At 42.7% G+C, this 15506-nt stretch overlaps 1 protein-coding gene across 2 annotated transcripts in view; it reads left to right on the forward strand.

Annotated features, from left to right (window-relative positions):
* The first annotated feature begins 313 nt into the window (after window positions 1–313).
* The window catches only part of iglon5 (IgLON family member 5), an 80649-nt gene continuing 65456 nt past the window's right edge, over window positions 314–15506 (forward strand). The window contains exons 1-2 of one of the 2 annotated variants that reach the window (XM_058647887.1): window positions 314–454; window positions 2963–3264. In XM_058647887.1, the coding sequence (XP_058503870.1) occupies window positions 327–454; window positions 2963–3264 (430 nt within the window). In that variant the 5' untranslated portion in view covers window positions 314–326. Of the gene's footprint in view, window positions 455–2709; window positions 3265–15506 lie in introns of those variants that run through there. The other variant, XM_058647888.1, reaches the window with a different exon arrangement.

Below are 15506 nucleotides of genomic sequence, written 5' to 3' on the forward strand. Positions count from 1 at the left end.
CGGGCAAGTGCAAAGTGATTGACATCTGACTCGATAAATCACGGAGCGTACAACCAGAACATCGTATTGAGTTTTGTTTTTTTGCGATCGGATACGCCGCCAGTGTGTTCTCTCACCGGTTGCTGCAGAAGTGCCGCCGCCTGTCACCGGTGGTTCCCGGTGATGCCGCGGTGAAACTGGAGCCGTAATGGCGTCCACACCGCTCATGAACACAGTTCCTTCCTGCTAGCGCCGTTAACGCTAGTGCTAACGCTAATGCTAGCTTCACTGTTGAAGCACAGACACCAGAATAAATGAATAAATAAAGCTTGAATGTGAAGATTGTGATGATTCAGCGAATAATAATCATCAGCAGCAGTGACTCAAAGACCGAAACAAGGAGAACATGTTTTTATTTAGTTAAAAACTGGAATAATATGTTTGCTGCGATGACAAAAGTGGACACTTGGGTCAGGTAAGATTATTTATTTTTTGTTTGTTTTTTGTTCTTTAAGTTGCTGCTGACTTGTTTACATGGGCTAAACATTTATAGTGTTTATCATCTATATCCCCCTCTTTTATGCTAGCTGGAGTGTCTTGAAATGAAACCCTGTTTACCCTGATATGTTATTTATAAAAATGAGAATCAATGTACAAATATGCCAGTTTAGTTTGTATTTCAAACAAACATATCATCTTGTCACGTTTGAAAAGGAGTAGGCAGAAGTACAAACTTATATGTTAATGTATCACCGACTATGTACATATTTATAGGATTTTATATAGTGTTCTTAATGTTCTCAGTGCAGTGCAAGAATGTTTCTGGCTTTAAGCATGACCATCCTGGATTAAACTGCTGTTTAACATTTGTATTTTGTATAACTGATTTATGTTTTTGTTTTTTTTTACTACGGCTGTAATTCATCTGCTAGACTGTTACATACTGTAATTTAAATCCCGTGATTGAAACTCACATACTTTTTAAAGTTGCCCTGGCAACACTGCATTTTTAAAATTTCGTTTCCTTCTTAAATGATGTATGAACTATTTTATTAGTTTTTTTTCTTGCTTTGAATAATATTTGCACTGTTTTAAACTGAATCAGATCTGGACAGTTTAGAGCTCGTATTGATCATTTACATCCTTAATGTTCTCTTATCCTTGATGTTCTCAAAAACATTTGAGAACATCATCGTTTAACGTGTCTTGTTAAAGACGGGTTAAACAGGGATGTTCTTAAATGTCTTGTTAAAGAGAGGTTGATGGTACAGGACAAAAAAAAAAAAATCCAAGCACTTAAATGTAATAATAAACAAAGCAAGAAAAACAAATAAATTTGACAATAACAACATTGTCCTCAAATATAATAATAATATTAATAACAAAAGAGCTCTATACCTAGATGCCCTTTTTGCCCGTTGTACTGACTTGGATTTGAAGGACTGCCTCTTCCAGACCTATAGCAGTAACTTGTTTTCATGTTGTGTTGCTGCTGGTTTTAACTCGATGTGTGGTTTACAGTCTTGTTATTTGTTGCCTGTGTGTTGTGTTGCAAATAGAGGCGGCATAATTGTCTTTTGCCTACAGTAGCAGAAGTGCTTGCACTGTCCCCGGGGTGGACAGCAAGTTAATATATTGTAATTTCTGCTCGTATTGTGTTTGGACGTGGTTAATTTATCTCAGGGAAAGTCTCCAAATGGACTAGTTTCTCTTCTCACTTCTCTCCTCCTATTAAATGTGTCTTACCCATCTGTTTGCATTCCCATTTTTTAAAGGAATAGCTTAGTGTTTTTTTCTGAGCGGTGTACACCTGCTGCCTGGCATGACTGGCATGAGACGAGCAGGCTCGTTCTCAGTGAAGACACATCTGTCAGCAGAGACACTCTGCAAATAAAATTTACGTCAGTTTAAGTCCATGACATCTTTGTTTACGTCTTTTATCTCACTGTTCGACAGACTTTTCCAACAGGAAACTGCATTTTGTAAACCCTCACTCTCCCACACCAAAGTCCTCAGAGAAAATGTGTGATTTTAGCTCGTGGGGACGCAGGAGCTGCTGGTCTACTGCTGCCTTGCGTGGTCACGTTGTGTCACTGAGGTCAATCTGCACAATGGATTTTAGATGCCGAATTTGACAAAATAAGACATTTGAACTTAGTGATGGAGGCAGCAGTGGATCAACAACTCCTGTGTGCTGTGATGTTAAAATCATTGATTTTCTCTAGTCTGTTGAACAGTGAGATAAAGACGTGAATGCGTTCTTAAGACATCGTAGACTTAAACTGACGTAGATTTTATGACACAAGTCTTTTGTTAAGAGGCTAAACACTAAACTAAATGACTCCAGCACTTTTACACCTGCACTTCAAAATAAACCTGCTCTGTCCCTTTAGTTTGTCCAACACCTGTCCCGCTGTGTCCAGCTCACTCTCTTACACCCCCTCTCTGCCCCTGTGGCTACTGCATCCTCAGCAGCATCAGCATCACAATCACTTTACATTATTGCCTCGCGCACCGCGCTCACTCGCCTATTGGCCAGCTCTCTGTGCGGGACACCGGACAGAGACCAGATCCCGCCCCTTCCCCCTCGGAACCTGTGATTGGTTGAAGAGTCTCCTTGAGTTGTCAATCACACTCTCTCTCTCTCTCTCTCTCTCCTGTGCGCCTCGCTTACTCCAGAGCTGCCGCTGCTGCGGTGCGACGCCACGCGCTGCATACCAACACACACACATACACACACATACACACAGAGGGGGAGAGAGAGGGAGAGAGAGAGAGAGAGAGAGAGTAGTGATGGTCTGTCCTCTGTCCTCACAGCGCTACATTTTTCACTGAAGTGTGTGGACACAGTTACATTGTCTCTCTCGTGTTTTGTGGATATTTGTTTTTTTGGGGGGGTTTTCGTCTTTGTGGTTGACAGATTGTGCACCTCCTCCTTCTTATTCTCCTCCTCCTCCTTCTTCTTCTCTGTGTGTATTTACAGCAGCACGAAGAGGGAAAAAGTCCACTCGTGTTTTCATCCAGTCACATGGACTGTTATCATCATCACTGCTGCTGCTGCTGCTGCTGACATCCACGCACCAGGCTCGGTTCTTCTTCTCCTTACACACACACACACACGCGCGCGCACGCACACACACTCCTGTCGCATCGGTTCGATAAACAGAGGAGGAAATACCAAAGCAGAGCAGAGGCGTCAGAGAGGAAACACAACTCCATCCATCATGGGCTCTCCTCTGCTGTGGAACGCGTGTGCTGCCGTGGTTCTGGTTCTGCTGTCGAAAGGTAAGTTTCCCCACGCGCGACTTTACTCACTCTGTTACTGCTGATGATGATGATGATGGTGCTGATGATGCTGATGATGGTGATGATGATGATGATGAGGAGGAGGAGGAGGAGAACACGCATGTTAGCCTTATATTTTCTTGAAGAGGAAAAAACATGGTTGTGGAGGTGAATACTAATGATGTGTGTGTGTGTGTGTGTGTGTGTGTTTGAGTGTGAGTCTCGCGTGTCCACATGTTCCACGCTCAAGGCGCGTGAAATAATGTGGACAGTTTTATTTATTGAAAGGTTTTTGGTGGAAAAGATGGAGAGAGAGAGAAGCTGTGTCCGCGTGCGTGAGCGCGCGCACGCGAGCGCACAAGCGTCTCTTTAAAGCGTAACCTCGTGGGTTCAGTGGAACAACGAGTGGTGCATGTGAAGCAGCTGTTTACCGCACGCGCGTGTGTGTGTGTGTGAGTGAAATGATGATAAGAATAATAATAACACAAACAACAGAAATGATAATGACAGATTTGAACATTGAACATTCCTTTACGTGACGTGAATGAGTCCGGGATCCCACGCACACGACGCGCCATCAGTGCAGGAGGAGGAGGAGAAGAGGGAGCAATGCAGAGAGAGAGAGAGAGAGAGAGAGAGAGAGAGAGAGAGAGAGGAGAAGGAGAGTATTTTTCTCTTCAAAAACAAGGTCGAGAGAGAGATGGATTTTTTTGGAGGGGGTTGGGTGTGTGTGTGTACTTGTTTTTACACACACACACACACACTTCACTTTAATAAACCCACTAATTTTTTTTTGCTTTATTGTAATTGTAAACAAAAATACAACACACATATGTTCTTGTATTTAAAGGTACAGTATGCAACATTCTGCCTCGTATGAACCCAGGAAACATAAAAGGTTATTTTTTTACCATTATTTTTTATTTATTTTATTCATCCAGGAAGCTCCCATTGAGACAGCAGACATCTTCTGGTCCAGATCAGCAGTACAGACAGAGACGAGACAATTTATATGTATATATATATATATATATATATATATATATATATATATATATATATAAATTTAAAATAAGGTAATTAAAGGAGAGAGATACAATAAAGTAAAGTGCAGAAGAATACAGAACCAGACCAACGCCATGTTTAATGGTGTTGGTCAGAGCAGGTTTAAATTGAAGTGCAGGTGTAAAAGTGATGGAGTCACAATACCAATAATATCACAATATTAATAACATCACGATATGATATCGCGATACCAATAACATTGCGATACCAATAACATCACGATGTAACGATTCTGTGATCGAGATATCAAGAGTGAGACTATCGTCAAAACAGCGACAGGTGACGACATCTGTCTAAATGAAGGAAACAAAAACAATAACGTTAAAAGTTGAAAGTGTGGGAGAGAAAGGTCAAAGGTCATGAAGTCTGTGTTACTGAACGTTCTCCACTGACGTCACAAATGTGGGGCGCGCCGGTGAATCTCGTCTGTGATAGGACGCTCGGTTCTACCGTAATGACAAGTATATGAGTGCAAAGCTCTATTTCTCTGCTCTCCGGGATCCATCCATCATCTGTCTTCTACCACGTTATCCTCCACAGGAGGGTCAGCTGACACAGGGCGGGAGGCGGAGTCACACCCTGGACAGATCGCCACACCATAGTTTTTGAGTTTTCTAGATATCACAAACAGTCTAAGAGTTACGGTAATGAGAAGAACACACGACAGAATGGTTACATTTGCATTTCCTTTTTCCATCGTGTCGCAATCTAATATTCTCCCCATGTTTATGTGTACCTGGCTTACACACACACAGACACACCTGGCAGCTCAATTAGCGCTGCCTTCATGATCCTGTGGGAAATCAGTATATAAATAAATGACTGTGGCCCTTTAATAACAATAATTGATGTGTCAGTGCGGTGAGATGTGAGGTTAACAACCTGCACATGTCCACACGTCTCTGTCCTGCTCACCAGCGTCTGTACACCGTCCACCACAGACACACACAGAAAACACACACACACAGAGCCTCTGAGGCCGTGTGTCTCACCTGTGAGTCATGTGATGTGAAGGTGTAACTAATCATGTGAACCGAGGTAGACGGATGATTGGATATTAATGTGAGCTGAGTTCACTGCACTGCAGCACATGTCACTGTGGGGATGTGTGTTACTGTAACTGCTGCTGTCCCTGCTTCTCCATCACTGATACAACCTGCTACCTGCTGTTGTTTCAGTCCCTGCTCCGACGGAGGTTCAGCTGAGCCCAAACTAACATGTGACGTCACTGAAGAGTCATGAGCGCGATGTCAAAGCCAACAATGTCCTTAAAAATCCTGAAAACATTAACGTTCATCTCCAACATTTAGCAAACAAATGTGTAAAGTCGACAGGAGTCTGGTGGATTAAATTCAACCAAGTTCTGAACCATTCTGTCAACAAATCTTTTTGATGATTCACTTTCACCCAAAACAACTGCTTTACAAGTCATTAGTTTGTGTCGCGGAGAAAAAACCACGTCACTGCAGTTTCACACAGACGTGCTGTGATGACTCCGCCCATTTTGAGGAGGAGCTATGAAGTCATGGAAAACGATACCAAACTGGGTCTGTGCTCGCTCTCTCAGTGGTTCTGGTTTGTGGACTGGGTCTGTGCTCACTCTCTTAGTGGTTCTGGTTTGTGGTTCTGGTTTGTAGACTGGGTCTGTGCTCGCTCTCTTAGTGGTTCTGGTTTGTAGACTGGGTCTGTGCTCGCTCTCTCAGTGGTTCTGGTTTGTGGACTGGGTCTGTGCTCACTCTCTCAGTGGTTCTGGTTTGTGGACTGGGTCTGTGCTTGCTCTCTTAGTGGTTCTGGTTTGTGGACTGGGTCTGTGCTCGCTCTCTTAGTGGTTCTGGTTTGTGGACTGGGTCTGTGCTTGCTCTCTTAGTGGTTCTGGTTTGTGGACTGGGTCTGTGCTCGCTCTCTTAGTGGTTCTGGTTTGTGGACTGGGTCTGTGCTCGCTCTCTCAGTGGTTCTGGTTTGTGGCTTGTTTTGTTTTTCCTGTGTGGACGTCGTGGACTGGACGAGGCCGGGGGTTCTTCCCCTCGGCGTGTTCCCCTGTGTGAGCTGTGAGTCTTTGAAGGAGCAGCACATGCATTATGAAAGGAGAACACGGCTGTTAAAAGGCCACCGTCTGCTGCGTGATGAATCATGCAGCAGTGGAATAATCCCGTGTTTTTAATCTGAGAGATTGAGGCCCGAGCTGTCACCACTGTTATTATGATGATACAAACTCCTCTGAATGACTTGTTTTAGGGTTTTCAGTCGTCTGGGATGGTGATTATCGCTCATTTAGCCACTTGACGTTCAGCGTGATTAAGTGTTTATTTGATGTGTTTTAAGAGCCTCAGAAACAAGAGAAGTGTGTGTGTGTGTGTTTGTTTTTTGCAGTGTTACAGATGCTTGAAAAACACAGTGAAACAAACACTGATGATGTGGAGAACGTGTGTGATGTCAGTGCTGCTGGCACGCCTCCACACACCTTTATCTTCCTCTGGGTTTTTTTTTACATTAAATGTCATAACTCAGGAGGGCTGGATGGCCCGCTGCCCGCTCACATGTACACTAAAAAGATCTTAATATATCTGGCACACAAGCTGTCCATGATTAATGTAAACCTGCACCATCTGTGAGAGCAGACACTGAGACGCTGAAAAATGACAGAAAGTAGAAAATATTCACATTTAAGAAGCTGAAAAATGACAGAAAGTAGAAAATATTCACATTTACAAAGCTGAAAATCACAGAATTTAGAAAATATTCACATTTAGGAAGCTGAAAAATCACAGAAAGTAGAAAATATTCACATTTACGAAGCTGAAAAATGACAGAAAGTAGAAAATATTCACATTTACAAAGCTGAAAATCACAGAATCTAGAAAATATTCACATTTAGGAAGCTGAAAAATGACAGAAAGTAGAAAATATTCACATTTAAGAAGCTGAAAAATGACAGAAAGTAGAAAATATTCACATTTAAGAAGCTGAACAATCACAGAAAGTAGAAAATATTCACATTTAAGAAGCTGAACAATCACAGAAAGTAGAAAATATTCACATTTACAAAGCTGAAAATCACAGAATCTAGAAAATATTCACATTTAGGAAGCTGAAAAATGACAGAAAATAGAAAATATTCACATTTAAGAAGCTGAAAAATGACAGAAAGTAGAAAATATTCACATTTACAAAGCTGAAAATCACAGAATCTAGAAAATATTCACATTTAGGAAGCTGAAAAATCACAGAAAGTAGAAAATATTTACATTTACGAAGCTGAAAAATGACAGAAAGTAGAAAATATTTACATTAAGAAGCTGAAAAATCACAGAATCTAGAAAATATTCACATTTAAGAAGCTGAAAAAAAATCAAAACACTTGTTTTAATCATAAAAAAAACACTCAAATGAATCAAATTGGTTAATTTAGTAATTGATTAATAATAGGGACCTGGGACTTTTTATAAAAACTGAAGTTTGTAAACCACTCTCCCGCACCAAACCTCCTGGAGAAAATCAGTGATTTTGACATCACAGCACACAGGAGTTGTTGATCTTGTTGTCTTATTTGTTCAGATTTATCTCAGTGACACAAAGTGACCACACGAGGCAGCAGTAGACCAGCAGCTCCTGTGTCTCCGTGAGCTAAAATCACTGATTTTCTCTCTTTGGTGTGGGAGAGTGAGTGGGTGAGGGTGAGCGGCTGTGTCAGGATCTGCATTAAGCATATGTAAAGATTTACATTGAACGATTGTCCACATACTTACTCTATGTGTGTGTGTGTGATATTGGAACAGTCCAACAGATGGTTCCTCCCACCAACATGGAGCCAGTGTCAGTGTGTGCAGATGAAAACAGAGTGTGTGTGTGTGTGGATCCTCCATTCTTCCTGTTTCAGTAACATATGGGGGCCAAGTGGGGTCAGTGCTCATGACACGTGTTAGCATGTAGCCCCACACATACACACACACACACACACCCAGGATGAGCAGTGTTGGCGTGGCGATGAATAAGAGGGAGGTGCCAGCATCAGCAGATGCCTCGTTCTCCTGCTCTCTTCTCGAGGAGCCTCTGCTCTTTTTTCTGCGCGGTTGTTTCTGTGTTTGGCTCAGAAATGCTCTGCCATTTTGGCGTGGTGTGTGTGTGTGAGTGTGAGTGCGTGTGTGTGTGTGTGTGAGTGTGAGTGCGTGTGCGTGTGTGTGTGTGAGAGTGAAGAGCCACAGAGAGAGAGAGGGTCGGAGGTTTGACCAGTGTGGAGTGGAGAGATCTGAGTGTGATCCCAATGTAGATTCAACACAGATTTTTCACACATACTGAGCAGCAGAGATGTTACATCTGACCTCTGACCTTTGACTCTGACACAATATATGTAGAAGACTTTCTCTTTATTCAAAATAATTTAGCAAACAGACGTGAGATGTATTAGCGTTTGTCTGCGATCTCTAATCGCAGATGGTTCACATGTGTTTGAAAATGTGCTGGAACTCTTGTGTTTGTCGCCTCAGTTTCAGACGACGTCACATTTATACGTTTGTCTCGTTTTTGTCCACAAACCGCAAAATGATTCAGTTCTTAATGATTTCTTTGTTTTTATGGAGCAAAGAATCCAGATATTATTCAACATTTAAGAAGCTGAAAAATCACACAAACTGGTTTTAATAATTAAAAAAAATGATAAATCCACTTAATAATTGATCAGTTATTGCAGCTCTAATAATTTAAGACATGTATCAGCCGTCCTTGTGCACACTGCACACTCTGAGACAATCAGTGAGGCTATAAAGAGGCTATAGAGTGAATTCAATCAAAAAGTTTGTACAATTTTCACCTAGGAGGTAGACATGAATACTGCAAAATACTGCGTCTGAGGACAAATACTGACATGAATACTGCAAAATACTGCATCTGAGGACAAATACTGATATGAATACTGCAAAATACTGCATCTGAGGATGAATACTGCAAAATACTGCATCTGAGGACAAATACTGACATGAATACTGCAAAATACTGCATCTGAGGACAAATACTGACATGAATACTGCAAAATACTGCATCTGAGGACAAATACTGACATGAATACTGCAAAATACTGCGTCTGAGGACAAATACTGACATGAATACTGCAAAATACTGCATCTGAGGACAAATACTGATATGAATACTGCAAAATACTGCATCTGAGGATGAATACTGCAAAATACTGCATCTGAGGACAAGTATTGGCATGAATACTCCAAAATACTGCATCTGAGGACAAATACTGGCATGGATACTCCAAAATACTGCATCTGAGGACAAATACTGGCATGAATACTACAAAATACTGCATCTACAGACAAATACTGACCAAAGGAAATGAGCATGTGTCATTTATTTAACAAATAAATGGCTGAAATGTAATGTTTGTTGTGTGTGTGTGACACAGTTGTTTTTAGAGGTCGGGCGATGGTGGATTTTAAAAGTCTGATCGAACAGCGATCGTTTAAAACAGGACAAAGACGATTAATCAGCTGACGGTCTGAAAAAAACCATCAGGACTAAAAAGAAAAAGTCGATCAATGTCACGACATTTGACGAGTTTCATCGTCTGAGACGATTCCATCGCTCCATGAGCAGCTGATCGATCGTAGGGAAGAAGGAGAACGTGCGTTCAACACATTCATCTCCGTACAATCCTGTTCACTTTAAATATGGAAAAAAAACAAGAAAACAAATGGAAGGAGCTTTGGCAGAATGGTTTTCAAGGCTTCGCTTCCCACTGCAGATTAAGATGTCTGCAGGAAAAATACAGAGAGAGAGAGAGAGAGAGAGAGGACGTGCAGATGGTCCACGTTTAAGAAGAATGTTAGAGAGAGAGTGAGAGACGCAGCGCTGTGAGCTTTCCTTCCCTCTAGTCTTTCTTTGTGTGTCAGGGAGTTAGCATCAGTGGAAACATGGTTCAGATTAGTGCAGGCTGCTCGTCCTCGGGGACGCTGCGAGGGACCGGGGTCCTGCTTCTCCTCCCTGTCCTCATTACCACAAGACAAGGAGCTCGGCTGTGAATCAATGGAAAAGGCTTAGGCACTAATGCAGCTGTGGCTGTGTGTGTGTGTGTGTGTGTCCAGGTATTACTAATGTTGTGGGGACCTAAACCTGTTTACACAGTGACATTATGGGGACTTGTCTTCCTTGGGACAAAAATCAAGTCCCCATAATGTAAATGACTACATTTAAGGTGAAGATATGTTTTAAGGTTTGGTTGAGGTTAGGGTTAGGGTTAGGATTAGGCTAGTAGTAATTGTGGTTACGGTTAGAGTAAGTCTCCAGAAAATTGATGTAAGTCAATGCAATGTCCCCTCAAGTCATGAATGTCGAACATGTGTGTGTGTCAGTTTCCAGTGAAGGCTGAATTTTTTTCACGACTCAAAACTTGAAGTTAAAAAGAGAGTTCATGGTGTTTGAAGTGTGTCTGTATGAGGCGCTGACACACTGCTCTGTGAGCGCCCCTGCTGCTGAGAATCAGACACAGAGGCTCACTGAAATCTAAGATATCTTTAAGAACAAATGTTCACGACTTTTCCAACAGGAAACTGAAGTTTGTAAACCACTCACTCTCCCACACCAAAGTCCGTAGAGAAAATCAGTCATTTTATCTCACAGGGACACAGGAGCTGCTGGTCTACTGCTGCCTCAATTCTGCATTAAAAATCCTTTGTTTAGATTCACCACAGTGACACAAAGTGACCACACGAGGCAGCAGTAGACCAGCAGCTCCTGTGTCCCTGCGAGCTAAAATCACTGATTTTCTCTATGAGGTTTGGTGTGGGAGAGTGAGTGGTTTACAAACTTCCACCACTGACAACATATCTCATAAACACTCAAAAACAAACCCTGTACTATCCCCACCCTGACACATATAGTACCACAGGGACATATGTATATTATGTAGATATATATACGATCGCACAGAGGCCACTTTAATTACACAGTGATAACGTCAGATTCATCTGTGAATCCATTTAGTCCGCCTTTAAAACTGTTAACCATCGTGGTGATAATTTCTCAGGGACTGTTGCCATGACGACCACAACTTCAACAGCCTGCAGGCGTGTGCAGAAACTTCCTTTACACACAAAAATAGAGCAGCACCTTTAGTGTTTCCTGTCGTCAACAACAACAACAACAACAACAACAAATAAAGCCTGCAGCAGAAATCTGCTCATGTTGTTGTTGTTTTTGTTGTTGTTGTCGTTGTCGTTGTTGTTGTCGTTGTTGTTGTCGTTGTTCATCCCAGCCTCCTGCTGCTCGTTTTGTTTACACGAGTAAAAAGTACAGCGTGCAACAGATGCTACATCACGGCTTCTTCATGTTGGGGAATTTCTGTCTCTGTGTTTCTGTGTGGAGGGGAAGACGAGGCTAAATAAATAAAAGTGAGGAAAACAGATCAATAATAAATATTTCACCGACTCCTCCTGAAGCCACGAGAGATGGAGAGACAGAGAGGGAGAGAGAGAAAGAGAGGAATGAAGTGCAGGAGAAAGTAATTGTGTTCCTGACACTCATTCACACTGAGCAGGAGAGATGGAGGGAGGAAGAGGAAGAGGAGAAAAGAACATATAGGATAATTGTGTCCCAGACTTTAAAAGACACACACTCACACACTCACCACACACGGGTCGCTAACGAGCTCAACAAACCAACTCCGTCTCCTATAGGAACAGAAAAAGACGTACGTCTATATAAGAGACTAAACTCTGATTCTAAGTCCTGTCAACTGACTGTACGTCGTTCCTGAACAGCACGTTGTTCCCTCGTTCAGCAGTACGTTGTTCCTGAACAGCACACCGTTCTCTCGTTCAGCAGTACGTTGTTCCTGAAAAGCATGTTGTTCCCTCCTTCAGCAATACGTTGTTCCTGAACAGCACACCATTCTCTCGTTCAGCAGTACGTTGTTCCTGAACAGCACATCGTTCCCTGGTTCAGCAGTACGTTGTTCCTGAACAGCATGTTGTTCCCTCCTTCAGCAGTACGTTGTTCCTGAACAGCACGTTGTTCCCTCCTTCAGCAGTACGTTGTTCCTGAACAAACGTTGTTCCCTCGTTCAGCAGTACGTTGTTCCTGAAAAGCATGTCGTTCCCTCCCCTAGCAATACGTTGTTCCCGAACAGCACACCGTTCTCTCGTTCAGCAGTACGTTGTTCCTGAACAAACTTTGTTCCCTCGTTCAGCAGTACGTTGTTCCTGAAAAGCATGTTGTTCCCTCCCCTAGCAATACGTTGTTCCTGAACAGCACAACGTTCCCTGGTTCAGCAGTACCTTGTTCCTGAACAGCATGTCGTTCCCTCCTTCAGCAGTACGTTGTTCCTGAACAAACGTTGTTCCCTCGTTCAGCAGTACGTTGTTCCTGAACAGCACACCGTTCTCTCGTTCAGCAGTACGTTGTTCCTGAACAGCATGTCGTTACTGAACAAACGTCGTTCCCTGGTTCAGCAGTATGTTGTTCCTGAACAGCACATCGTTCCCTGGTTCAGCAGTAAATTGTTCCTGAACAGCATGTCGTTCTCTCCTTCAGCAGTACGTTGTTCCTGAATAAACGTCGTTCCCTGGTTCAGCAGTATGTTGTGTGGTGTGTTATTGGGGCTGTGACAGCTGTGATCAGGATGGATGTGTCCTCTGCAGAGACACAGATGTGAGCAGGTGTTTTCTCAGTCTCCACCTCACATGAATCCATCATGTCTCAGTCTCACTGACATCAGTCTGCGATGTTTAATCTTATTCTTTTACAAAGAGTGAAAACTCCACAGAGAAGAAACTCTCTGCTCGTGCTATTGATTTTCCTCCATTTATGGTGATATTTTTTATTTTTGTTACTGGATGAGTTTTGTGTGTTGAATTAATGTGAGGTTTTTCAGGACGGCATGGAGACGACTCGTCTCCAGGGTTTCACTCACTTCACACAGTTCAAACTAAAACTGTCTGAAATTGATTTTACTGCAATTTGTTACAACGTGTGTCTTACACTTGGAATCATGTCTTTATATCACTGTTAGACAGACTTTTCCAACAGGAAACTGAAGTTTGTAAACCACTCACTCTCCCACACCAAACCTCATAGAGAAAATCAGGGATTTTAACATCACAGCACACAGGAGTTGTTGATCCACTGCTGTCTTGTTTATTAAAATTTGGCATTTGAAATCCTTCATGCAGATTTAACTCAGTGACACAAAGTGACCACACGAGGCAGCAGTAGACCAGCAGCCCCTGTGTTCCCACAAGCTTAAATCACTGATTTTCTCTATGGACTTTGGTGTGGGAGAGTGAGTGGTTTATGAAGTGACGCAGAGTTCGATGTATGATAGTCTACGATATGTTCACGTCTTTATCTCACTAGACAGGAAACTGAAGTTTGTAAACCACTCACTCGCCCACACCAAAGGCCATAAAGAAATTTGGCGATTTTTCAGCTTCTTAAATGTGAATATTTTCTGGTTTCTTTGCTCCATAAAACAAAAGAATCATTAAGACTGAATCATGTTTGTGTTTGTGGACAAAAATATTTGAGAACATCATCATTTCCATGTTTGATCAACATTTTATGTTGTGATATTGATTTGATGTTGTCACAGTCAGTAAAGAGACGTCTAGTGTCTGACACTTCAGTGTGTGTGTGTGTGCGTCTCCTCTCTCTAAATGAGCAGAGATTCTCTTTTCTCTGAGACTCAGAGGCTGAAAGCGTGGACGTAACAGAGGGAAAAAGAAAGAAAAGAGACGTCACGTCCTCCAGAGCGAGCAGCCTTTGAAATGGTGTGTGTTTGAAAAAGTGTAACATTTCAATTCAGAGGCAGCAATTACACAGTCAGAGGATACAGTGAATCAAATCACATTACATTTGTTAGAATGTAACAAGCACACACTCTGTGTTGTGTTTGTTACGCTTTGTGTCACACTCCTCACACTCGTACTCATATTCATCCTCCTCTTTGTCCTCCTGCTCATCCTCTTCCTCACTCTAACCCTTCTCCACTTCCTCCTTGTCTTCCTCCTCCTCACTCTCACCCTCCTCTGCCTCCTCCTCGTCCCTCTCCTCCTCTTCGTCATCCTCCTCCTCCCCCTCCCCCTCCCCCTCCTCCTCGTGCCACACTTAAAGATTTGCTGTTTTCTGGGACGTGTCCATGTCCTCAGAGATCTGGACAGAGGCGATAAAAAGAGTTAAGAGATGTGTCACACTTTTCTGTCGGCCCCCTGAGCCCCTCCCCCGCCGCTGCAGTCCCTCCCCCACTGCAGTAGCCCCTCCCCCACTGTAGCCACTGTAACACACTGCCTTTATATTCATGTTCATCATGGATTAATCTGTCCATTATTTCCTCAATGAATCGATTATAGAATGTGAGAAAATGTATAACAACGTTCTTCAGAGTCTTTCACACCTGGATGTTATGATGATGTTATTTTATTGATTCACTGAGTGATGAGATGATGTTTGAGAAGAACTGTGGGTTTAAAAACAAACAGCAACAGAGAAGTCAACAGTTTTTAAATAGTTCCAGACAAACCTCAGTGAAGGGAAGTGAGGAGAGAAGGAACTCTTCCTCTGAGATCAATGACTATCTGTTTGGAGGGAAGTCTGGTCTGGTCTTCTCTGGTCTTATCTGCTCTGCTCTGCTCTGCTCTGGTCTGGTTTGGTTTGGTTTGGTTTTATCTGGTCTGGTTTGGTCTTGTCTTGTCTGGTCTGGTCTTCTCTTGTCTGGTCTGATCTTCTCTGGTTTGATCTGGTTTTGTCTGGTCTGGTCTAGTCTAGTCTGGTCTGGTCTGCTCTGGTTTTGTCTGGTCTTCTTTGGTCTTGTCTGGTCTGCTCTGGTTTTGTCTGGTCTGGTCTGCTCTCGTGTGTGTGCGCGCGTGTGTGCGTGCGTGTGTGTGCGTTGATCCAGGTGCTCGACCTCAGTCTCCTCTAATGGTCCATGAAAACACAGTGGGGGGGTAAAATGGCCGCCGTGTCTCTTCTTCCTCTTTATTCCTTGGTCCACATCAAAGAGACGTCGGCTAATAAAAGATTCATGTTTGTGGACTGAAGGTCATTAAAGAACGATCCGCGTTCTCTTCACCCTCATCATGAAATCCAATATTCATGAAATGGATTTTCCTCTTTGCTCTCGTCACACACACACACACACACGTGTGTGTGCAGCCTTGTTAGCGTCACGGGTTAATGGAGTC

This window comes from Solea solea, chromosome 13, assembly GCF_958295425.1.
Source record: "Solea solea chromosome 13, fSolSol10.1, whole genome shotgun sequence".
Classification (NCBI taxonomy): Eukaryota; Metazoa; Chordata; class Actinopteri; order Pleuronectiformes; family Soleidae; genus Solea; species Solea solea.